This window comes from Cygnus olor, chromosome 6 (genome assembly GCF_009769625.2).
Source record: "Cygnus olor isolate bCygOlo1 chromosome 6, bCygOlo1.pri.v2, whole genome shotgun sequence".
In the NCBI taxonomy this organism is placed as follows: Eukaryota; Metazoa; Chordata; class Aves; order Anseriformes; family Anatidae; genus Cygnus; species Cygnus olor.
Genome location: NC_049174.1, coordinates 33,125,048 through 33,150,786, shown reverse-complemented (window position 1 = coordinate 33,150,786; position 25,739 = coordinate 33,125,048). Strand labels below are relative to the sequence as shown.

Sequence of the window (25,739 nt, the reverse complement as noted above, 5' to 3'; positions counted from 1 at the left end):
AAACTATCTCTGCAAGTTTATTACTTTTTCCTTTCCAACCAAAGTCTGATGACTTTCAATATTTGGTCTTTCCAACTACGTTATTAGTGAAATGCAGGATTTACAGAAAACGAATTGTGAACCCCCAAAACCAAAGTTTTGGTGGCAAACTTAGTGCAGTAGGATTATTCATAGAAGCAGGTTTAGAAAAACCAAATGATCTTGATCATTTCATTTTTTTTTTTTTTAAAGCTTTCCATCCAAATGAAGTTATTGGGTAAATTGACCGAAGTCACCCTGAGCAAGACAACAGTCTTCTGCTTGGAAACAGACCAGCTCCTCTGTAGGGAGCCTATGTTCTCACCCAGGGCTGAAAGAACAATGCTAAGAAGGAAGGGAATATAAAGTGCCTAGCTGGTGAGTAGAAGAGGCAGAATCCATTAAAACAGAAAAGGTGAAAGGGAAAAACTGGACAAAGCTGTTGGCAAAGAGGGGAAAGAAGTATAAATAAATGTCTTGCTGAAAGAGAGAAAGGGCTGGAGTGAGGTGCACACAAAATCCCAGCCCTGGGTGGGGGGACGTCCAATGACTCATGATGGGGAAGAAAACAAAGGGCTTTTTAAAAAGGAGAAGGTGTCTAAATAACCAAATGGCATTCAAATAGTAACGCATTTCATTAAATAACGTGGCATTTTAATATAAGGTGGCATTTTATGTCTGTCTTAATATGATGACACTTTGTTTCTCTGCAGGAGTATTAAAGGGTAAGGTGAGGAGTTTTGTAGTGACACTAAATACCCTCTTTTTTGACCCAGTTGCTCTTATATTACACCACTGAGTAGTGACTTCTTGCAACATATGTTCAGTTTTTAACAGAACACACATAATAAGATTAAGAACGGCTTACAGTTACCTTTATTTTCCCTTCACAGTGAGGAAAACCATCCATAGGAGGCAATTCACACTGTTCTTGGGCTCCATTTATGAGATCTAAAGAGAAACAGAGACCATAACTGAATTTTGTTTTACAGTTCTGACAGACAGCCTAATGAATCCTTCCTTTTATTTTTATGAATCCGCATCCAGACTGACTGAAGAGTCCTACTGTGTAACATTTGTTATATCATTAAAACTCAGTGTGCTCTTTTTTGATTATAGAAAAAGGTTGCATAGCTTTCAACTTTGACTTGCAGTAAGTGCTGAATTATACACAAAGCAGTCTATGAAGACTTAAATAAAAATTAAGCTAACCCATACTGAAAATAATAAAAAGCAAAACAGCTTCCTAATCAAAGCATGCTTAAAGCTACTAAACTGCAATAATTTGTTTATAATTGTCAAACATTTGTAAGATGTACATTACTCTAGAAATGAACTCTAGATTTTCCAATTCTGTTATCATTTCATAAAATACTCATGATCAGCAGGCTTGGCACCAGATACTTGACCCAATTAAATATTGCAATATGATCTAAATTTACAACTGAGTAACACTGCATCATAAAAAACTATTATGGTCTCCTAATGTATATACATTTAACTATTTTAGTATCTTGTAATTCTCAACTTTTGCAGCATGTTAAAGAACGTAAGACAGAGAAACTCTTCTAGACCATAAGCCAAGGAAAAATGAACAGTCTTTAAAGGACATTATCACACCTGTTCCAGGATGGGACTTTCTTCTAAGAACCCAGTAACACAGGCCTTTGAGGCAAGAAAAATGATTAATGTGGTGGAGAGATTCTCACTAAAGTCAGTGGAGGATAAGTTTTTTAATTTAGCTAGTTCCTCCCGGAGTTATCTAAATTATACCTGCATCATTTCTGGCTTTTCCCATGGACTAGAACCAAGATCATTAAAGCCAACCATCCATCAACATAGCAACACTTCACACCATGGCATTTTAGTAGTTATATTGCACAACCTCACCCAGAATATGCTAATTAGAAATCTCAGTTAAAAAATAAAAAAAGGCTGCAGCATTAGGATAAAGTATGGACAAAATCCGTCAAAAAAAGCTAGAATACTTTTGTGGTTTTACTGTATACAAAAAAAGCCTTTTCATGATTTATCTGAATATTTTGCTTTTTATTTATTTAGTTTTTTTGGAAATAGTTTCTTTTAAAGATAAAACTTGAAATGCAAGTGAAGTGTTACAAAATGGATTGGACGGGAAAAGAAGAATTATGCCTGGAAGATGATGTATTTGGCAGTCTCCGCAGCAGCAGCAATTTGACAAACCGAGCTGTACTGCCACCGACAATAACACTGAAGCTAAGCAGTTTTTCAGATGACTTTATAATTTCAAATCAATAAGCACTTTCAAAATACTCTGATGTTCCTATCCGTATGGGATTCTTGCGGACCAGACTGCTGACATCTATGGCTCTGATTTCTGCTCCAAGGAGAAACGTACAGATCATGCAAACAGACGTCAACAACTTGAACGCATGTTCTACATTGCCTCAGTAAAGGTAAATAACACTGGGACTTTCTGCTGTTCAGGAGTCAGACCTCCTACCCGTATCGCGCTGAAAGCACTCAAGATCAAATAGTACGCACCTTAAACGAAAAAAAGGCATGGATAAAATTGTGGCAGTTATTGATAATTAGTATAATGGCATTAGGTAAACATTAGCTTGTGGTCTAAACTCTGGCCCTTATTTTGTTCCCTTTTCAGGTGGTAGAAAACAGCATTGAGTTGTTTTTTTTTTTAATTTCTGTTTACAGAAGAGTTCCTCTTTCAAAAAGGACTGTTCTAGTTTTAACAATTCATATCCTTTGTAACAATGAACAATTACAGAATAAATCTTTTTTAAAGGGATTCTGAAAATTAAAATTCCACTACTGCAAAAGAACAGTGTTGCATGAATACAAAGTAATCCATCACACCAGTATTCAGGTTCTGTCTTTAGCAGTTTGAGGGAAGTAGTTGATATTCTAAGCACTTTTACAAAGCTACCACCTAGATCTTAGATTTAAGTTCTCTCCTCACTTGTCAACTAATTCTGTGAGAATTTCAAGAAATCAAATGTATTCTATGCTAGATATGCTATCCATTACTAAATTAGGAACTCATAAGCCTGAATACAAAATAAGTACTGAGCTTTTTATAAGACATGTTAAATCCAGATCTTCCCTAAACATAAGAGACACTTTAAATCTATGATATATCAGATATATAGTTCAACTGCAGGAAAAATTCAACTTTCAACATCGTACTGAACTCAGGGTTGAAAATACTGAACGTCTAGGCAACAAACCATCTCTTCTTCTAAAGTCTCTTTAAGCACAGGGTAGTAAATAAACACAACTATTATCCCTTATTTTTCAGCAAAAAAGGTTTAGTGTGCCAAGTCTGTCGCACCGTATTAGATTTGCATTGGTATCTTGTGACACTTCTGAGAATGGGAGGAAGGAGAAAAAACACAAGACAGAGAGAATGAACTCTTTCCTGGTACATAAACATCGGTAGACTAGATAGTTCACTTTTGTCATGCATCAACTCAATCTCTGCACTCAAGTTTTTATAGATGGGCACATTATCACTTTTCCTGTCTTGAACATACTGGTCTCCATACATTAGCGTGAGAAATAAATGCACAAGTCTGAATTCACTTATGAAAAATGGTGGTGGATCTGGGCAACCACTGTTTGCCCCAAAGCAGTACCCTTCCATCTTGGCCATTGTTAGTGTGAGTTCTAGATTGAGAACCATCCCGCACAACTTCTCCTTCTTCCTCGATCAGAACCTGTGTGAAGAATTACATTTCAACCAGTTCACTACCAGCTAGGCGTGAGGAGTGTGCTGGAGCCTGCCTGGCACAGCTTTAACCTGTGGGCAGCAGAAAGGCTCCTTTCCCCACCCTTACTGCATTATCTACTCTGAACCATAGTCAAAGACAGAGGAAACAGCCTTGGAAAATATTGAAAGTCAAGGGCACTGTGGCCAGCCTCTTTAACTCTGAGCTGATAGCTACAAATTAACAGCCCAGTTTGCCCTCATCACACCCTGCTGTGCAGCTCTAGCAGTGGAGGAAGCATGGGCTGGACAGCATTTCCTCATGCACGTCTAGCTCAGAATGTGCCTGCACTGCCGAAGCAGCTCACTGTTTTGTTCCCAGGGTGCTGCCATCCTTGCTAACCAAGAGCACGCTCTCCTTCAACAGAAGTCCAGAGGTGAACAAATCATATGTATCCCACGGACAGCCACGACCACCTCAGACAGACACTAGCAACGTACCCTTTTATATGGTTTACAAAGAGCACATGAAGCAAACGGAAACCTGGGGACGCTGACCTACACATCTTGGTCTTCCAGTGTGAAAAAGCAAGTTTAAAATACAAGTCAAGAGCACAGAGCTTCTTCCTGGTAGGGAGATGATGAAAAACCCCAAACCTAAAATACTTCATTAAGCCAGACATTTTTAATGCTGCTTTCGTGAGAAAAAAGTATTTAAGAAACCATACAGATTTTTATCCTTAATTAGGATTTATAGCAATTAAAATACAAGTTCTGAGATCTTCTTCCAGCCAAAACTTAGAACTTGATGCCAACAGTTAAAAATGCAAACTGTCAAGTCAGCACAGAACACCAGATAACACTTTTTTCTCTTAAGTTAGGTCCATGATATTAGTTTCTATTCTACAGACGCCCAAGTGTTTTTGACATCAAGCACAATTTATTTCCTCTTGATTGCTATTACGCACAGATTAAACATTTACCTAATACGATATTACATTGACAGATTGAAAACATGGATGTGAGCACGTTATAAACCTAGGAGTACACAAATGTTTTTTTAATGCAGTGCTTTGTTTGTGCAGTCCTGGGCCATTCGGTATGTAACTAAACCTCCATCTCGGCACTCAGAAAGCGGCCATATGTTCACTTCACCAACGTCTGTGGCTGTTTGACGACTAACAGCTCTGCATCAGAGATCACTAGTGCACAGCAGGCAGAACTGAACTTGTGAACAACTAGCAGTTATTTCAGTGCAAAGTCTGGCGCATTAGCATGAATGACGTGGCGGCTTGAAGCTGAGCCACCTGACCTTGCACTACAAAGGATGCTTCTCCTTTGTTGCTGTGTACAACTAAGGACGGATTGGTACCAGTCACCTGCCTTTGACACTGAACTCTTGAAACACCAGTTTGCAAGTACAGGTCTTTAATGCTCACGCAATCAGACTCTGTATCAGGGGTTTTGTTTGTTTTACTGAAGCTCTACAATCTCAAGAGCGAGCTGTGTGGCTCAAAGAATAATCTGTGATGAGGCATTCATTTTTTGTTTGCTCTCTAGTTACTCACTAACAAAACAGTAGAAATAAGGCTTAGTAACTGCTGCGTATGTATTTTGTCCCTTTGCTATATGCATGTCTTATAATAATAAATATCCGTATAATAAATTACGTGCTTCGTGATAGGCTCAAAAATTGTGCTTGTTTTTCTCAGTACGGTTTGGAAGTCTAGAAATAATCCACAAAGACAGTAAGCTGAATAATAGTAATAGAAAAAAAAGATGCAATTCCATAGTTATTTAATAATGATTGTTGTTTTACGACAAACAGAATACCTACCAAAGTTCTAAAATAGCACTCTTGGTTAAAGCAAATGAAGACGCCCCAATCCCATTGAACTGCAAACTGTGACACCAGGGGCCTATCTAGCTGGGTAAGGACCAACTCTTTGTTCTTACAAGAGCAGAAATACCCTAAGACCATTTTCAGACTAGTGTGAAGAAGCATATTAGAAGACATGAAGACGTACAGCACAAATAATAGCTCAACTCAGTGTTTCCTATCAGGAAATCTCATAAAAGCAGAAACCTCCTTAATATTAAAAGGACAGAGTAATCATCTGATCAGTCTATTCACCCGTTTTCTCTCTACCTGCTCTCTTTCTGGTTTTGACCATTAAATAAATTTACTATTCTTACTTTAATTTATGGAATCCTTCCCTTTCTGCTTCTATTTCTGTTCTGAAATCTCGAATCCAAGGTTAGACGCAATACTCTAGTTAAGGCAATTTTCATTTGTATAAGATCTCCCTTCCCTTCTCCTACTAATTAACACATTCTCAAGTTAATTCACATTTTCTTCTCCAGCTGGGAAGGTTTCTTTAAAGAGAGAATTTGCAGCGTGAGCTGAAAGCAGTATCAATACTTTCAAAGAAATAAACTTGAGGTTACAAGATTGTAAATGCAGAGCACAAACCGCTTTCTACTAACATTTTAGAAACTTTAGGAGCAAAGCATTGGTATGATTTAGAGAAAATTAACTTTTCTACTGCTAGTCCATCCTCACACCAGCTGTGCTGCTGTGTTCCATTAATGCTACTGAAATCAATGCGATGTTAGGAGAATTCAAGTAGTAGTCAAGTGGTTAATCAGAATGCAGCCCAGGGGACCACTAACAGCCCCTTTCAGCATTACTAATACAGCTTAGCACTGCAGTGGAAAATATTCACGTGTGGTCTTCTGCATGGTCATAATGCTGTGCTGGAACAGCGAGGCTTGAAAACACACAGCTCTCTACAGCTCCAAGCTATTGCCTTTGCAGGAGGCAAACTGACAGGAAAATGGGAAAAAACACTTGCTATTATATATAGTGTGGAAAAAGAATACAATGGAGAAGACACAATAAATACAAATCAAAGCGTTGCCCTGAGCAAGCTGTAATCTTGACTCCTGGTATCAGCAGAGCCCACATCCTATAACATCCAGTATACACAGATGTTTTATGAGGACTAGTTTGGTTTTTTTTTTTAAGGCATGGCCGTAGCTAATATCATTTGTACTACTTTAACTGAAGAGAAACCTACTGTAGTCCTCTTAAGACAGGAGGACAGCTTTGGAAATTCAAAATATGCAATACTTTAGCTTTTTATCAAGTTTGTCTCTGCAAGCACAGAACTATAGGATAAACCATCGTCACAGACTGTTAAACCAACAAGTCTGTCCTGCGCAGGACAAAGTTCACTGGAAAGAGCCATGGAAACAAATCAACTTATCACGAAGTTACCTGAGTCTTCCTTCCCACCTCGAAGTCTTCAGCATGTCACCCCAAACTCTGCAGGAAGAAGTACACGGGAATACAAAGACAAATGTTCTTCTCACCATAGCAACATTAAATAAAAATGCCTTGCTACATATTCGCGGTTGATGCCAGCTAGCTGACAGGCATCCACGCAACATCTTTTGGATGACAAGTAAATACTGAAGTCTGCATCCAAATGAGTGACTTGAACAACTTTAGTCTTAACATCTTTAAAGAGATCTCATCAGCCTATACACCAGAACATGCTAATGCATAAGCTAGAAATGCTCTGGAAGCTAAGAACAGATACACCAAGAGTCTCTCCCTCCCTGAGCAGCGCTACGTGCAGCATGCTGGTACTGAACTGGGCTCAGGCTCAGAAGGAGTCCTCCAAGTAGCACCTACATACAAGGGGGGGAAATTGAACATGAACCGTCATTTGCTCATTTTTATGAGATCAAAGGCACACAAAATCTTCCAAAGTCACATTTTTCAATGCAAATGACACTGCTAACAATCGCACTGGTACAGCTTTCAGTGCAATTATACTATCTAAAACGTTAAGACTGTGACACTTACCACAATGCTAGTTTTACTGAACACGCACTGAAATACAGTGAAGGCAATGGCCTCAGAGCACCTTCGTCCTTACCTTAAAATCAACATCTTTACTTTAAAAAAATGTTTTGTAACAAGTATATTCATAATTAACACCACTATTGTTTAGCAGTGTTTTAAAGAACAAGGTACTGAAAGTTTCCTTCAATTTACTTAAATCAATTTTTTCCCATGGCTGCCTGAAGTACACAGCAAGATTTCAGGCAAAAATAAGCAAAGAAAAGCCCAACCAACCAAAAAAACAAAACCTGCAACACAAAACCCACACACCCTGCTTATCAGAAAATAAAAACTCAAAGGAAACAGGATACACGCTTTGATCATTTTTGTTCAAGGAGATTGTCCTATTGGATGAAATATGCTTAGTGGAATACTGTTCCATACAACCAGGAAACAAATAAATGGTTTATCTTAGAAAAGCCCTAGTGTTAGAAGCTAAACTGCCTAAATGAAACTCATCTTGTGCCTGTAACAAGGATCCAACAATTCAGCTGCAACAGAAGCTGTGCTGTAGAGAAGCTCTGCCTGAAGGTGCCGCGGTTTCACATTTTCCCATTTTTATTTTATCACCTTAAAACCAGCAATTTAAGGTTTACCTAGTATGTTGTTATTGGCAGTGGCCCGGAGCATCCTGTTTTACGACTGACAAAAACTCTTATCTGCTTTGCACCCCAGGTGTAGATTAATATGTTATTATGCATACGAGAAAATACTACTTCCCACAAAGCCAGAGAAGATTGCTACGAAAACTCTTAAAAGCTTTTCATCAAATACAACTTGGACAAATGAAAACAGAGGGGAGAGAGACAGAAGGAAAAAAAGGACTTCATTGCATCTGAAACCAATCAGCTAAAGCCCTGTAAGCATCACTATTAACAATTTACTCTTTCATAAATCAAATGGAGGTTCTGGAAAAGCACTTGAAAATTGTCAGTATCAAATCAACAAGCTTGTTTGATGCTTTTGAGGAGGGGAGAAGGAAGAGAAGAGCATGCTTATAATTTTACACATGGATCTAAACAGGGAGGAAAAAAAGGAGCACCCACTCAAGCTATCCAAGGGACCTCACAGCTTTGCTTTCCAACCTCGCCTAGGCAGTGCATCAGCTCACCTTATCCTCTAGCAGAGGTCCAATCCTCAACTCCTTTGGGATCAGGATTAAAGGTATTTGTGACAAAGAAATCTTGCACTCCATTATCCTTTCATGCAAACCAAACAAAAAGAGAAGCTTTTTTGTTCTTACACTTCTCAATGAATGATTCTGAAAAACTAAATTCAGTGGAAGAAACCAGGTGTAGTAACACAGTACAAATACTAAACCTAAACAAAATATGGACACGAACAAACTGTACATTTCTACGTCTAAATCAACAACGTAATTTGTCTGAGAGTCTGAGGAGGAAGATATTTCTAGTCTCTAAATGTGAACTGAAAAATGAATCAAAGACAAGTTTGAGTTTACCTACTACAGAGACAGCCGAGCTCCAGTCCTTGCTAAATCCTCAACATTTCCTCCTACCAACTGTTATCACCTTCTTAACATGAACGAGCATAACCCAGATGGATTTTCTTCAGATCATTTAATGTGCCAAAAACTGTGCACACCACTCTAATATCTACTGCTGCAGATTTCACCACTGCTGTCTCAGCTGTACAGCAGGCCTGACAGACAGAGGTGGAGGAACAAAAAAAAAAAGCTAAATTTCTCCATGGCTTGCCAAATAAGAAGCACAACCGATAAACAGACTTTTGGAAAGTAATGAATAACTAATTTGACACAGCCTCTAAATTCCAAACACTGAGTCATGTTCCTACGATGTTTGCACCTCTGCCCAAAAGTACAATTATAAATATTGTTCAAAGACTACATTTTACTTATGTTAGGTAATCTCCCAACAGCAGCGTATCGTGGGTTTCATTATGATAACGAGGCGGCTACTCTACTGAAAGAAAAAGTCATGGGCTCCGTACCAAGTAATATCCATCACATAAATTGCTTGTTCATGCTACTGTGGTCAAAGCACAGGCTGAAGGATTGATCAAAACTGTTTTTAGGAAGCCACAAACATTTCTATTAGGCTGTTACAAGAGCGAAATAGCCACGATGGGTGCTGTTTAGCCAGACTTAATTCAACTTCTGGCTGTATTATTACTAAAATAAAGATAGATCATTTGTCAAATCTGCCAAGCAGTTTTGCTATTTGCCAGGCCGGTGCCTTCTTTTTCCTTCACTGACAGGCTCTTTCACAGAAGGCATTGCTCATTCCTTTATTGCACAATACCCCAGGTTGTAAAACCGCGCAGTCCAACACCCATCTGGACATCCCAAGACTCGGTGGCTCATAGCTCACGCTTTCCAAGGGCAGACTCCATTCTGTTTGTTGGACATTGTGCTGTGGGGCTTGGGGGTTTTAAACTCTGATATCCAGGTACTCTCCCGATGTATTTTCTTTTCCTCGAACTGTCTTACTTCATCTTTTTTGTTTTACTTATCAAGATAACCTACAGAAGTTACTGATAAAAGTTTAAGATGACCTTTGGTAGCCCTTTAAATGACTTTCTGACAACAAACAGTAGTTACAGTTGTTTTCAAAGCAGCTACAAAACTGATTATTAGGTCTTTTCCTCATTCATAGGATTCAGAGTAAATTTTTCATTTGTTTCTATACCTTCAAGGCTGTAAAGGTTGTGGATCCCTTTCTGAACGCTGACAGAATTATAGGCACCTGCTGCCCACCAGCAAACACACAGCAGGTCTGTTCAGGCAGCTGCAATGACCACTCTCAAAGTCTGGATACGTATATCCACAAAAGAATAAGAAAATATCAAGAAGTACGTAAGGTTATTATTTTTCTTCCTTAGAAGGACGGATGATAGATTCAGTACCAAGCGAATGCAGTAGCTAGAGGTGGTGTTAGCTTATGTGTAGTGCATTAGAAGAAGTATCCTTGCAAGTTCATTAATTATACATAAGAGCTTTCCTGGACCAGCAGATATTTTACCATCACCGTGTATACTGGGCAAAACTAAATATCCCCTGACCTCAGCTCATTGAGAAACACATCAGCATTTTCTTAACAAATTGATTTCCCAACCACTTGTTCAGCAAGTGTAACAGCCAGCCATTTCTCAAAACACATTAACTTCACTGCTACCTGGATTACTTGCATACTCAGACACAAACTCACATCTGAGCTAAAAACCAACGTGCATATGAACAGGAGGAAAACACTCACACATTTTAATATGGTAAATATTCTCTTCTATACTATTATTCTGGTTGTTCATACAATGTCAATAGATGCGAAAAATTAAAAAAAAAGAAATCCTGATCTGGTCCAAGTGTCAGTGTTTTTATCTCACAAAAGGGAATTTTGCAATCCGTAAATCTGAGTCACAGCCACATGCCAGTTCTGTTTATTACAGACGGAAAAAAATCATAAAACCAAACTGGATTTATTCCAGTAATTGGACTCTGGAACTAAACCAGGATTCCTGCATTATTACCATCCACTACCTGTAGCATATAGATACTGTTTTTACAACTGCTGTCTGTTTACAGCAATGTAACTGATACAGAGACTCCACTTACAGGCAGACTTCGAGAGAAGAAATGTTGACTAATCATTTTTTTGTTCTTCCTAGTATGCAGATAAAAAGTACCCTTTTTTTTCCTTAATGAAAGTGTTAGCATTACATAAAATATGTAATGAAGAAAAGCTCAAGGCGCTCAGACTGACAAGTCTAGTCTGCCATGGTAGTCAGTCTTAAATTCATAAGAAAAAAATGTTTTGTTCTTGAGCTTGTGACCAGTAATAATCAGCAATGAAAACAGACAAATATTTACAATGTAATCAGCTTCTTGTCTTTCTATTGCATCTTATTTTATCACAGGTAGCTAACCAGATAGTACATAACACACAAGAAACTTCGTAAAAGGTCAGGGAGGACAAAAGTAAGATTTTACAGTCACTGTGAACAGAAGTGCAGCTTAAGCGAGCATGAAGCTTCATTTATTCCAGGAAGCCTTACCATAGGTAAAGGGGCATGGTTACACAGATTATAGGTCTCAGCGTATTGTGACAAAAATCATAAACGCATCAAGTAGCTCTACTGGAAGCAGCACTCTTCTAGGAAAATCTGGTAGAAGCCTGCACTGTTATGCTGATGAATGAGGCTTTAAAGGCTTAATTTACTGCAGAGTTTTAAGTGGTGACTGAGGTAAAAAAAAAAAAAAAAAAAGACGTTTGCAAAAACAAATTTAAGTGCTCTTTTAAAAATATTAATAGCAATATTAAACACAAATTTGTTATTTATGGAACATCCTAGCATGGTTGTCCACATGGAAAGAGTTGAAATTACTAGTAGCAAATAACATAATTCCTCTAAAGTCAGCATTAAAATATTACAGCTGATAGAGAGAAATGGTAATCCTATCGTGTCTGCATTTTGTGATCACTTCATCAGCTAAGAGCTGAATAAACTATTACAAAGAAAGCAATGGAAATACCACACGTATTTGTATGCATACATGTTTCAGTTTCAATAAACTGACAAACCATTGGGTAACAAAATCCCTTCTCTACAACAATTTGCAGACTATCTCAGTTGCTCTATAACGAGAAAAAAAGACACACTTGAATCACAACAGCAAAAAAACCACCCCTGTGTCTGGTATTGTAATCACAGCATTTACTTACCCAGCTTATTTTCTGAACAACTCACTCCTAACATAAAATACACTTATATTTGACCTCAAAGCAGTAACTCTATGGCTTCTAGAGTCTGTTACTGTCAGGAAACTACTATGAAGACAGAAGTAGAAACAAACTTTTCATTTCCATTTGGAAATGCCTCCGATGAAATGAATTCCACTCACTGCTTCAAATGGACAAATAGTAAACACTTTAACCAGCAGATACACATGGGTTAGTCCCAAGCTCTATTCTAGCCATTGGTTCTATCCAGCCTGGAGATACCTGAGCAGTAACATCATCCAAACAGACACCAGAACAATATATTAATCACACCTTAAGATATTGTTTCTTAAAGTTTTTTCTATCATCGCTATTTACTATAATTGCTTCGGGGATGTATTTTAAACTTAATGCATCAAGAGTCAAAGATAAAAAAAAAAAAAACAGCCTGAAGCTCTAATAAGACAAATAGTGTTCTTTGCCACAGATCAAGCCCCAGGCAGCAAAAAGCAAGATAGATTCAGCAAACTGAAAACTACCAAGCTCCTTAAAGGTTGCTTGCGAGTACTAACACTGCAACTCTGGCCAACTCCAACAACAACAAAATTCATTCACCCTGAGCACTGATTAGTCATGTATCATAGTCAAGCAGGAACAATGGTCCTTTGCCTACAAACGTGTAAGCAACAACATAAGTTTGCTTCTTCAAGTTATCTGCAAATCTATTGAAAATAACCGCATCAAGTCTCTCTTTTGTCCAACTACAAAAGCAAAATATACAAGTCCGTTTTTCATTTTATATATAACTCAGAACCTGTACCAATCCTGTCCTATCTCACATTCCATCTGCGACTAAGATGTTGTGTTGTATTCCTTGGGGTAGTGATATGGTTCACCCTGTCACTAGTCTGCAAGTGCCATACCTCTTTAGTTGCTTGTTTCTAATCTGTCTTCAGTCTAACCAAGACCAGAGACACGGGAGAAAAAAAGTTGGTGCAAGATAAGCAGTAGTATAAAATGCACGCACAGGGCTTTACTACATGCCTATGAGCATGCTTTTATTTTGTGGCAAATGAGACACAGAAGACATCTCTCACCATGAGATACGATGACTTGAACATCTTAGTATGGGCAAATGCTGGTGGGACAGAGCAGCTGACGCTAACTCTGCTGGCATGCTGCAACTGTGTCGTCACTTGCACAACCACTCTCCCAGACTTCTTGTCAAAGGCACTACCCTAACAAAGCTTGCATCTGCTCCATTTTGCCATATTTAAACACCCTCTCAACAGAAGTATTTATTTTGCTAGGAAAACCAAGCACAGGCAAGATTTAAGCGTGCAGTTATGACAGAAGACAAAACTAATGATTTCAAATGACTTTTTAAAATATAAAAGCTGAAGGGACCAGGGTAGGTCATCTCTGTGTGTCAAATCATAAGAGCTATTAGCCAGAGCAGGGAATTACATTTTTACATCATAACCAGTAACGCACATGTTTTCTTCTAATTAACATCCAGTCAAGTGCATATGGTAGAAATGCAGAACATATTTGCACCAACCCAAGTAATAAGGCTTAGCGAGAAAATATATGCCCAGTTTCATCTTCCTAATGCACAAACATTTAAAAGTATGAAACATTTACTGTGAATAAAGTAGCTTATACCCCTTTGGCAGAGAATATTATTTTCCTTGGTGTGTCCAAGTTACCACTGAAAGTCTTCCTCTGAGCCTGTAAAAGATCAGTGGACTTAAGAGTGCTATTGAAATGGGCTAGACTTTTGAATTTTGTTTAAGACACTTCAAATTTCTGTAACTGAAAAAACATATTATTGCATAGAGAGAGAAAATACAGATTAAACAGCCCACATACATTGCCATACCCACCTGCTACATTAAGCTTTTCGACTGCTCCTAAGCTGGGAGCAGGAGTGGTACTAGTATTGTTGGTAGAGTTTGCTCCTGTTCCATTCAGTACAAGATTTTCCACCTTGGACTCTAGCTTCCCAATGCGCTGCAAGATATTATCCAACAAGACAGCAAGCGTTTTCTTCAAATCTATGAACGAAAATGGAAGTTATATTGTTTAATAACGCAATGCACACTATCAGAACCAAAAAATAGAGACAAGAATGAGACTGAAATACACACACAGTCAGTGCAAGTCTTTATCATTAGTAGTTCTGTACACTAATGTTCCCTACTTTGTTGAGCCTCAGGTGTAAATTTCCCTGGATGTGGAACTGGCCTTCCTATGCGTTTTATAAAGCACAGTGCAACTCATATACGCATCCTACACTCAAGGGGGAAATGTGCACCCATGTGGGTATATACACAGGAGCAAAAAAATATATATACACTTGCTTTGTAATAGCTCAAGTAATAGTAAGTTGTTCAAATAACAATGAATGGCTGCATCTTATAAGCACCTACCACTTGCCTCCAGGTACTATGGTGGAACTTTGCACAGACACACAAACACGTGCTGCCCACCTCTAATTCAGTACCTGCAAACTGCTGGTGGGTTTTGGGATGCCTTAAGCAAAACAGAAGAGCTTGACTCCAGCACAAACACATGGGGCACAAACCATTTCAATTTTGCAAAACTGCTCATTCAATCTACCAGAATCAGCTGGAGCTATCAAGCATCAAGTAGAAAGGAAAAAAGGAGAAATCAAGGACAAAGTACTTTAATTTAAAAGCAAAGCAGGCATTAGACTTGATTGAGATATCTGGCAGGGAAGTCCTTGCCATATTCCCCGACTACTCCAATAGCAAGACCTTAATCCATATTCAAGTGCCATCAGAGGAACAGAATTTAACACTCTGTTAGATTCTCAGTCACTTGGAAACCACAATTCCACTCCCCAAAGAGGGGACGGCTTTGGGCCAGTATAAAAACCTTCTCCTGCATCTATTCCGCCACCATCAGGTTCTGCACTGGCACACAGTGTTGAAGTCCAACCTTTCCGTTGTATACCCAAAACACACACAAAAAAAAAATCACCCATTTCTTTTCTTCAGTCTGTTGGCGATTGTCTCTACTTATCTGTTTGCATTATCTGTTGGATCAAAAATGGCAATTCACTTTGCATGGAAAGCAACAAACAGCAGAAGGAGTTTGCATATCATACGACAACCAAGGCCAAGGAAATGTTTCCTGATTTATTTTTTCTTTTCTAGTTCTTTTGTTCAGTTTTCTTAAAGCAACACAGACATGTTTGTAAGCTAAAAGAACTGTGGGCAACGGGGGGGGGGGGGAATAGACCGCTATTAGACTACACTCTATAATTAAAGTGGCAACAAGCCAAATAAGATGAAAGAAAAAGTACTGTTCTTTGTTCGTTTACTTGTCTCATGATTAAAGAATTTGGTGTGATGAATTTACATTATTTTCCCATTTAATTACATAAAATAATTACATGCACATTGTACAATACACTTTCTGCTTTCCACAAATTTAAAATCAAACAGCTTTCCGATCTGCAATAGAAAATTCCTCCATACACCTGAAGGGATTCATCTGCCCTAGTACCAGCTGCAGTTTTGCCTTAAGAGATTTTGTGTTCCTTATTGTTTTTCTTAGGGACAGCTCAATTCTTGTGCAAATGTGAGAGTAAATAAGAGAAGGCTACTGCATTTAGAAAGCTTATATTTTTTTCTCTTCTAATATAAAGGAGTTATATTTCTTCCATGAAGCCATAAAGAATATATTTTTCTTTGTGATTTTGTGTTTTCTTTAGTCTAAAGATCAGAATATGGAATCTTAAGTGCTAATAATAGCATGCCTTATTATAATTTTAAGTATAGATGCAGTGCAATGGATAAAAGAAGCATTTATGAAAATCAAATGATTCACAGTGAGAGTCCAGAAGTCACTTAATGGGATAGTGTGCAGAAGAAAGGGAAAGTAGAGCAGGAACTTAACATCCACAAAAACATGGTATAGAGAAGGAAAATCTAGGAAAAAATTGTAGTACAAAAAATTCAGGAAACAATGAGGAAGAAACATAGTACACAAAGGCACATACAGAGCATCAAGACAAAGAACAGCTAAACCTTGTAATCTTTTAACCCTGCTACTGAACCCTTTTAACCCTAATACTGAAACATGGAGATAAGAGACTGCTTCCTAGAACAAAAAAGCAATTGAAGGCCAGTTTGAGAAGGGGAGGGTGGAAGCAGAGATTCAAAATAATTTGTGTAAAACAACTGTTTACTGTTATAAAAATCTAATACTCATTTATATTTGGAATACGACTTTTTAAAAGAAAGCGTTTGATCCACCCGACAAGTCGGTAATACAGTAGAAAGAAAAAGAAAGAAAGAACACAAGCTATGCAATCAAAATTAATGAGTGACTGAAAACATTTTGAGTGGGTAAAAGCGGCCAAATCAAGCAAACAGAGCCTGATCACAGGAATCACAAAGTCTGCTCGCTAATAGCAATCAGAGGATTAAAAGAAATAAAAAGGCCAAACAGCAAGAGCAGTTGTCATGGAATAATGAACCAACTTCTACCCACTGTCACTAACATTAGACATTAATGGGTTTATTTCTGAAGAGCTAACCTGATAAGTTGCTATCAACAAATCGTTTGGTACGCCAGGGAAGACAGACTAACGATCTAACTCAGTTTAATGTAGCATTATTTAATATGGTGCCATTCGCTCACCATTGCGCCTTTCCCACTAGCATTTTAAATACATGTATTACCATTACTTTACATCCTTCAAAGCTCCTTAATTTGAAAACGCTTGTCTACACTTGTCTTTAAACTGCAAGTTCTTCTTAGCTGTAGACCTTGAAATTTCTCCACAAGATTTAGCTGTAACTTACAAAAGTGTTAGAGAGTTATTTCTCCCACCTTCAAATGCTGTTAACTTCTCCTGGGGAACTTGACCACTATTTGGCAGCAAGTCAATGTATTCCACAGCAGGACTTGGAGCAGGAAATGAAAGTCACAGGCAAAAAATTGCAGGGGGAACTTAGCTTAAGGATATCCTAGCTAGGGCACAGATTCATGCAGTTACCCTTCAACTTCTGGAGAAATATATTGTTTTGCTTTATTTATTTATTTTCTTCAGTTCACCTAAAATCAAGCAACCTTACAAGATAAGGGGACATTGATAATGGTTATATATTAGAGGGCTTTATTAAAAAAAAAAAACCTATGCAAACAATTCAACAGCAGGTCAAAAGAGGCAACCCTACCCCTCTGGTCAACATTGGTGAGGCCCCACCTGGACAAGAGGCAACGGGCACCACCCAGAACACAAGAGCTTCCATCAGGAAGAACTTCTGCACTGTGCAGGTGACAGAGCGCTGGCAGAGGTTGCCCAGAGAGGTTGTGGAGTTTCCCTCCTTGGAGGTCTTCAGAAGCCACCTGGATATGGTGCTGGATGGTCCCTACAGGGGGCTAGGACCAGGTGACCTCCAGAGGTCCCTTCCAACCTCATCTGTTCCGTGATTCTGTGAATCCTTTAGGGACCTCTATGTGCTTGGAGATATTCAATCCAAATATTTATCTAGCACCACTCTATTTTGCTTGTATTGCTCTATAAGATTACAATAGCAGTGTGGATCAAAGTGAAGTCACAGATGAGTAGAAGTTACTGAGGAACCGAAGAATAGGGAATGCTTGTTATTTAAGCACCAAAGCAATATAATTGTTAGCTGTGTCAGGGATGACAATATCAGCCTTACAGAAAAGCACTGTCTTACAAACTCCCCCCCCCCCTTTTTTTTTTTAAAGAGGAAAAGTGGTGACAGAAACAAGAAGACATCCCAGCATGATATTTTCATTATATGCACCAAAGAGAAAAAAAGTGCAGCTTTGATCTGCTGCACCCTAACCTTCATTCTTTTTTAATCCTACAAAAAACAGATGATTTTCTACAGCAGAATATTAAGACAAATATAAAAAGAAACAAATGGACTAACTAGCAATTAAGTATCCAGACAGTCTGAAAGCGCACAGGTAAGTAGGAAAGAAAGTGAGCTTAAAAATCAATCTGACTGTATCAGATTGAAAAGGGACCTCACCTCACTTGAAATTAAATTATATTTTTTTTTCGTAACGTTTTCTGGTAACACGCACCATGAATTTCTTTCTTTCATGCTTTCACACATACACAAACTGAATTGCTATGTAGTATGAAATGGAGGAGGGGAAGCATTACAACCCACCATGCAGAAATAACTGCCAGACAAAGCACTGAAACTCATGAAAGAAAGTTCTCTACCCTGAGGTAAATATGACATATTCAAGCTTAAATTTAAGCTTGGACCACATACATAATCTTAATACATAATCTTAAACGTTAGGTAAATTGACTGGACACAGAAGTGCAATGGAAAAGAGGAAAAATAAACATTGCAGGTCTCCGCTTTATCGCTGAGGCAAGTTATTTTTCCAAAAGGATTTTTTTATATCACTGACATGTAAACTGAAAAGCTTCCCAAGGTTCTCAAGAACAGCAAAACCACACATTTTTTTAAAGCAAGTTCTAACAAATAACCTGAGGCATAACAGACACTGTTACTAGATGGATGTAGTAAAAAAAAAATAATAAAAAATTAGCTGATAACTTCGTTTCCAAGTGAGTGGAAATTTAAATTTTGTCCCATTTCATAACTTGCAAGTAAAGAACGTTCTCTCCATCTGTGCAGAAAACCTACAGTATGAAGTACTGTCAACTGAGCAGCATTAGGAAGTACAATGTTTGGACAACTTAGAAAAACCCTTTATCAGATTATCACATAATCTAGGACACATGCTTACCGTATGCTGTCACTGTTCCGACATAAGGCCCATCAACCACATTTTTATTTTCTTCAGCTAATGCTTTGATGTATCTTTTGCTGAGATCCAAAATTTGCTCACGCAGGACTGAACTGCTTTCGTGCTGTGTTTGCTGCTGAATAGTAAAATGCAGAAGCATCATTCCCCAAATAAAACCAAAAGTCACCAGAAAAAAGCCAAGTTTCTGAGAGGACAGCTTCCATGGAGAGAATGCCATGATTCCCAACAGCTTCTCACAGAGTTACTACAAAGGTTCCTAAAGCATGAAGCCAAAGAGCAAGTTCATGGTCCGGGTATATACAGATCACAGAGCAGGACTCAATCTTATTCCGACTCCTTAGTCAACGTATATCTGTATCTCAGTTCCATCCTGCAAGATGAAAGAAAAGTAGCAAGGTTAACACAAAATATTAGAAATTTTTACCAGCTTTATTAGGTCTACATTGTAACTAGTACAAAATGAGAGTACACAACATGCTTTTTCCGGTAAACGTTTAGTTTGTACATATCAATATTGCACTATATTAGAGCACAAGCAAGCCAAGGAAAGCACTGGAAAAAGAACAACGAAAGTGATACGCCTGAGCAGGTGGAGAACACCTCTCAGTACCTGGATCAAACTCAATGCTTGAAGCTGTTTCCAAGCTGAATTTCAAGGTAAGGCCGCTTTAACATTTTTTTATTTTTTTCCCCCCGTGTGTGTACACAAACCTTTGTGATGTTGCCAATGCAGCAATTTAAGACAATTCTTAACATAATTCAGTTCTCAGAAAACAAGTAATTTTAGCTGGCACTGACACTGTTAGAAGTTCCTGGCAAGAGCTATGGCATATGGCTAGATAGATGATCAGGAAATCAGACTCCCTCAGGGGTAAAGAGCAAAAAAAAAGAAGTCTACATTATTTAAACCAATCCACTCTCCTGGCTTACATTGCAAGGAGTCAGAAGGCTGGAATAATCTCTTCTTGCTCCTGTGTGGCCTCTGCCATGCATCATTACTCCCTATTCATAAAACGTAGTCCGATGAGTTTGCACTTTGCAACTACATTCAACACACGTCCCTCTGAATGCTACAACATGTCTTTTGTATATAAAAATTAATATTCTCAGAGCCTTTCCCACACTAAGGAAAAAAGTTGGCTAACTGCCTTCAAGACAAACAGTAGGACCATCTTTTCATGGTAAACTCAAAAATAAAACCTGGCATAAGCTATCCAAAGGCAAGAACAGCTCTGTGATGAGGGCTAGAGGCAGGGTCCTTAGCATAAAACCCTACAAGAGAAGAAAGGTAATTAAAAGGTAATTAAGTGTAAGCTATCGTGTTAAAACATGGATTTGGTAAAATGCGATCCTTTTAACTTCATAATGCTCCCAGACAGGATTAGAAAACAATGTTCCCTTCCATTCTGCACTTGCACAGATAATGCAGATGTTACTCTCATTTAATAGGATAATTACACAGATGCCTGCTAGCAGTACTCTGCTTTTGTGAAAATTCCCTTTAGATCTTGCCCTTTCAGTTCAGCTAGCAGCTCTGCAGAGGGACAGAAATACCCTTGGACTACCTGACTTCCACCACGACTTCTGCGTGCGTTTATTGATTACCACTGCCTGTGGAAGTGCGTTACACAGAACTAGAAGCAGAAGAGGAGTAACCGTACCGTGCGTCTTTGCTGCTAAAAGAACAATTTGAAGCCATCTGTTGCTTAAGGAAGAATGGTGCAGAAAAATGAATCACGAGTTCACGGAAAAAGATTACAAAGGATTAATGCTGCTCTTCATAAACTTAAGTGAATTTTTCAAGAAACAGCAGAGGGAAGTTTCACTTCTTCTGGTTTATTTAGCTATAGTCTTGGGATACTCTTGGGCTGACTGAAAAGTAGAATACTGTTATTTCACTAAAAATTGAATGCTTTATTAATTCTCTTGCAATATCTGGTGTGAAAAAAATACAGAGAATTGTTGTTTAAAACAACATTGCAATTTTAAAATGAAATATCTAATATCCAACATGAATTCCCTCAGTGACTTAATTTCAGATAAGAATTGACAGCGTCCTCTATAGCAATAAGATCTGTGGCTATAACAGTCGATATTTTGTTCCCAATTATCAGTTTTATGCCACGAAGGAAATATTGAACACGAAGGTAAAGCTACCACCACCCTTGTTTTAACAGACAAGTGCTAAAAATATTTTTTGAACAGTTGTTTAGGAAAAACACACAGAACATTAAAAATAGCAATTACAAAAAAATGCAGGTATCCCACAATTTTGTTTAAGTTCTAGAAGAAAACCAAGGATGATTATAAATATGTGTCTAACCTATGAGCATTACCTACTTAAATACAGCTGTTGACTTCTTTATTCTGTTCATCAACAAACAGAAAAAGAGCCTTAAACATACCCCAGATTGTAAGAAGGCAGTCAGGAAATATGAAAGCTTTTCCATAAGAAAGAATGACCGTACATTGGCAGCTGGAAGAACGGTCTCCGCGATTTCAAGTGATAAAAGAAAAAAATCAGCTCTTACGACACCAGTAAAACAGAGAAACTACTCCCCACATCCAGCCCTATTTTTCCTGCCCTTAAAGCGATTCCAGTGAGTAGCACCGAGATGATCAGGCAGTATTTGCACAGCTCATCAAGTTACAGCACTGCTGGTGGGCAGGAAGGCTTTCAGAGCACACAGGACAAGACTCTGGGTGTCAGGCTCCTTCCGTGGCTGGGCTGCACGCCTGCACTGGCTTTGGTGTACATTTAATCCTAGCTTTGATAGATGCTGATGACTACAACACGGGCAGTGACTGCCACATACTTATAACGACGCATTATATGGCGTCTAAACAGACAACGGTCAGAAGACATCAAGGGATAGGTGAAGCGCATAAAGACAAATATCACAGAGATGTTCCCACGCTGCTGTTCTGGCAGGAAATTAATGAGTGACTGAAGTGAGCCACAGGTGAAGTTATAAATGCACGTGTGCCCATCATAATTGCTCATGGACTTTGGCCGTGCCTGCTGACTAGTTATCTCTCTGCCCATATCAAGTAAGCCAATGCCAAGCTTAAGGTGGCAGCTTATTTCCCTATTCCCCACCTCCCCTTTAAAAGTTTCCTGAAAGGAGCTGATGCTCTTAACTACTCCGACCTAGCCTGTTCTCCAAAGTGCACAACAGTAGGCAGTACCTGAAGAGGATCTGGAAACAGTTTTGTACATGCCTCTGCAGAACGTGGGACTGCACCCCCTTCCTTAGAAAGAGGTGCTCTCACTCTAAGACGACTCTTGAAATACTTCCAGCAGCCCTCTGGGAACTGGCTATGTCATAGTTGTGAAGTTGTATGGGAAACTGTTAGGAAGATGACTCCTCCTGACTTCCTGAGAGCACCTACTGTACCAAAACTAAAAGTCAAGTGTGAAAAACAGGGTGAAAGTGAAAAAACATACCAGGCAAATCAAAACAAAAAAACCCACAACACTAATAAAGAATGGCTTTGTTTTGTTCTTCCTCATATTCAACTCCAGCCAGTCAAATCTCACCACAACTGAATCCACACACACATACTTTTTTATGTTCTTTTTTTTCCCTTTTAGTTGCTGACCATCTTCAGGGCACCAAGCAGGGGCCAGACAGCAGGCACAGCGAAAGGCTCACTCCACATCTGCTTCGCCGCTAAGGGCGGCACGCTGCCCTCGTAGCCTGGCGGGGTCATAGAAGCACAGGAAGAAAGCTGCAGCCTCAGGACCCACTGAGAGCTTCCACTGGCTGCTTTTTGTTTGCTCTTCCAAGAGGTAAGTTCCGCAATAAAACATTTCACAAGACTTCAGGAGAAACCCGATATCAGAGTAACTCCCAGCACCAACCTGGTGGTTTCCCTGACGAGAGGACAGATATAGCCAGATCATTTAGTCCGCTGATTCCAACAACTAATCACTTAATTTATTTCAACTGTTAAGGTCATACATTTAAACCACCTCAAAAATAAATCCTCCTCATTCAGCTGGGATCAGTCCTGTAACAGACAAGATTCACAAGACCTGAAAGGAGCAGAAGCATGCTAGCAAAGCCTGCAATGTTAACCCAAGTAGGCAAACGCAAGGTCCAGGCAATGTTTCCAGCTCACTGAAGTTGCACACATCCTCTACATACCTCAAAGAGGACGCCACATGTCATGGAAGGAAAGGTAGCTGAAAATTCATGCAACTATCCCAGCCTTGTCTAGTAACCAATGTTTACGCATGCTTTTAGTAGGGGTACAATTTAAGTTCCTTAGTATATAAAAGAATGCACAAAAACATTTCCTCGTCTGAACTATGGAGCCTGAGTTTTGCTCGTCTTCCTACTGCTCAACTTTATTTTCAGCAATGCTCCTGCCAGCTGGTTCTTTCCTTCTAGCTGACAGATGTCACTGCTTCTCCTCTCTCACCACCATCCACAGCTGAAAGGGCAGCGCACGCTGCTCCTGAAGCGGCAATTTGGGATGCAACACCACGAAGTGAGAAAAGCAGAACAACACCGGGGCACAACAGGAGAAGCAGGCCAGATGGACTGAGGGAGAGTAAGAGTATAAATACTGAGTTTGTTTTTTAGACTGGGGGGGCATGTTTGCTTTCACGCATATATATGTGTGTGTGTAGTAGAAATTGGCAGGAGGTGGTGGGCAGAAAGTTGAAGGAGAGGAATTGATAAGATGCCATAAAAAAGTAAATTTGCATCTTGAGCAAGCAGCTTGCCTGCACTTTCAAAAATAAATTTCTCCACTTAGAAACAGTTTGGGTGGCAACTCAACCAGCATTTCCCCATGTGGGCCTGTGATTTCACAGAGCACTCCAAAATGTTTCCAATTTTCTACCAAGCACATCATTTTCTGCAGTTTAGTCCTACATAATATAAATTGTCATTCTTCTCATGTTGCTTGCTTACCTTGGTATTTCAGGGAGGAAAGACAAAAAAAGAGGAATGTTTACACAGAAGTGATTACAATGGCAAATCTCCCCGCATACACATAGTAAACCAGAGCCAAGATAGAAGAGAAGGATACAGGACACTTTCTCCAGGATGCAAGAAGTCTGTTTTCCCCAAAACTGTGTGGAAGGATCAATCTATGTGCTTCAGCCAGCATGCATACTATCACAACCATTACTCTTTACTGTTTCACATTTAGCACTCACTGCTAAGTACCATCCTCCAGTACCCTACCTAAAACCCTCTCAGAACTAGTTATACAAATATTTTATATTGCACAAACGATTTTCCAAACGTTTTCTGATAAATAAGACGCACTTCGTATCTTCTTATACTGCTTAATTCAACATTTTACTGTACCTGCTGTGGCTTTAAAGAACTCAAAGGACTTTTAATAGATCAGAGAACATTTTTGTTTTACGTGAAGATGCACACCAGTTTAGGCATGTTTGGAGCATGGACTGGCTAGAGCAAAGAGAACTACACCAAAATACAGTTGATAAACAAACCAATGAAAAAATGCCGCTCGGACAGTTGACCTACAGATCAAAATTTCTTTAGTATCAATACCAAAGAAGCTCAGAACTGAAGCGTTTACATGGAAGAAAGATGTGACAAGGAATTTTGTGTGATCCCATTGTTTTTAACCCACATGGATTAAAAAAGGGAAAAAAGGCTACAAGAAAATCCTTACAGATTGAAATTCTTATGGTTCAAATAATTCTTATGGACTAAAGACATTCCAGACAATGAATTTAAGGTCATAACCAAAACCTATCCCAAACTTTTAATAACAGTGCTTAGAGATCAAAAACCTGAATTAATTTTAGGATTAGGAATAGGAAGACTTCCTCAAACTTCAGAAAACCAGAAATATCCCTGACCTTGAACAAAATAAATTTAAATGTTTGCAGCCATTTACAGGCAAATTGCAGGGTATATTAATAACATTTATCTTGTCATTGCATTAAAACAAGATTCCCAAAATATAATTTTCTCACTGAAAAATGACATTTTGGGATGTCAGCATAGTGATCAAGAGATTAGGAAATAGTTATTTTTTGTTATATTTAGAAGGAAGTAACTTAAAAAAAGAGACTGAGAGCCCCAGTCATTTTAAGACCTAGAAAACATCCCTAAAATCAACAAAAAAGTATGCATGAGTCACATGTTCTTGCCTTCAAGAGTCCCTCATAACTCAACAGATGAACCTTAAGTCACTTCATTAATTTTAATGAATTTAAGGAAAAGGAATCACAGATCAGAAATTTTCTAATGTGGACACAAGTACATACCTTTTTGTCTTCCCCTCTTTGCATCTACCCAAAGGTGACATCCAACTCAGTCCAAGCCTAACACGCGACGTCCTCGTACGCCATTCTCGAACTTACAGTTGAATTATGACTGCTGAGAGGCAGAACGCTGGCACTTGCTGAGAAACACGGTCTCACACTTTTTAGATCACCTGGAAATTCTCCAAGACTATGAGCAAAATGCCTTTGGTTATTACACAGCAATCCTGTGTGTGCAGCTTGGGCTCGGGGAATTCTCTCCTGCCTCCCTAAGTTAGAGAGTACAACTAAAGCTGGAGGAGCTAACAAAAATTGCTTTGAACTTATTCAGAAAATATTTTAAAT

The 25,739-nt window shown here is 38.8% G+C and overlaps 1 protein-coding gene across 4 annotated transcripts in view; it reads right to left on the bottom strand.

Annotated features, from left to right (window-relative positions):
- The window catches only part of MGAT5 (alpha-1,6-mannosylglycoprotein 6-beta-N-acetylglucosaminyltransferase), a 119,378-nt gene that overhangs the window by 57,066 nt on the left and 36,573 nt on the right, over window positions 1-25,739 (bottom strand). For 2 of the 4 annotated variants that reach the window (XM_040562511.1, XM_040562514.1), the window contains exons 2-4: window positions 19,115-19,505; window positions 14,218-14,388; window positions 893-969 (exon numbers count right to left, since the gene is read on the bottom strand). In XM_040562511.1, the coding sequence (XP_040418445.1) occupies window positions 893-969; window positions 14,218-14,388; window positions 19,115-19,352 (486 nt within the window). In that variant the 5' untranslated portion in view covers window positions 19,353-19,505. Of the gene's footprint in view, window positions 1-892; window positions 970-14,217; window positions 14,389-19,114; window positions 19,506-21,786; window positions 21,808-22,324; window positions 22,427-25,739 lie in introns of those variants that run through there. The other 2 variants (XM_040562512.1, XM_040562513.1) reach the window with 2 other exon arrangements.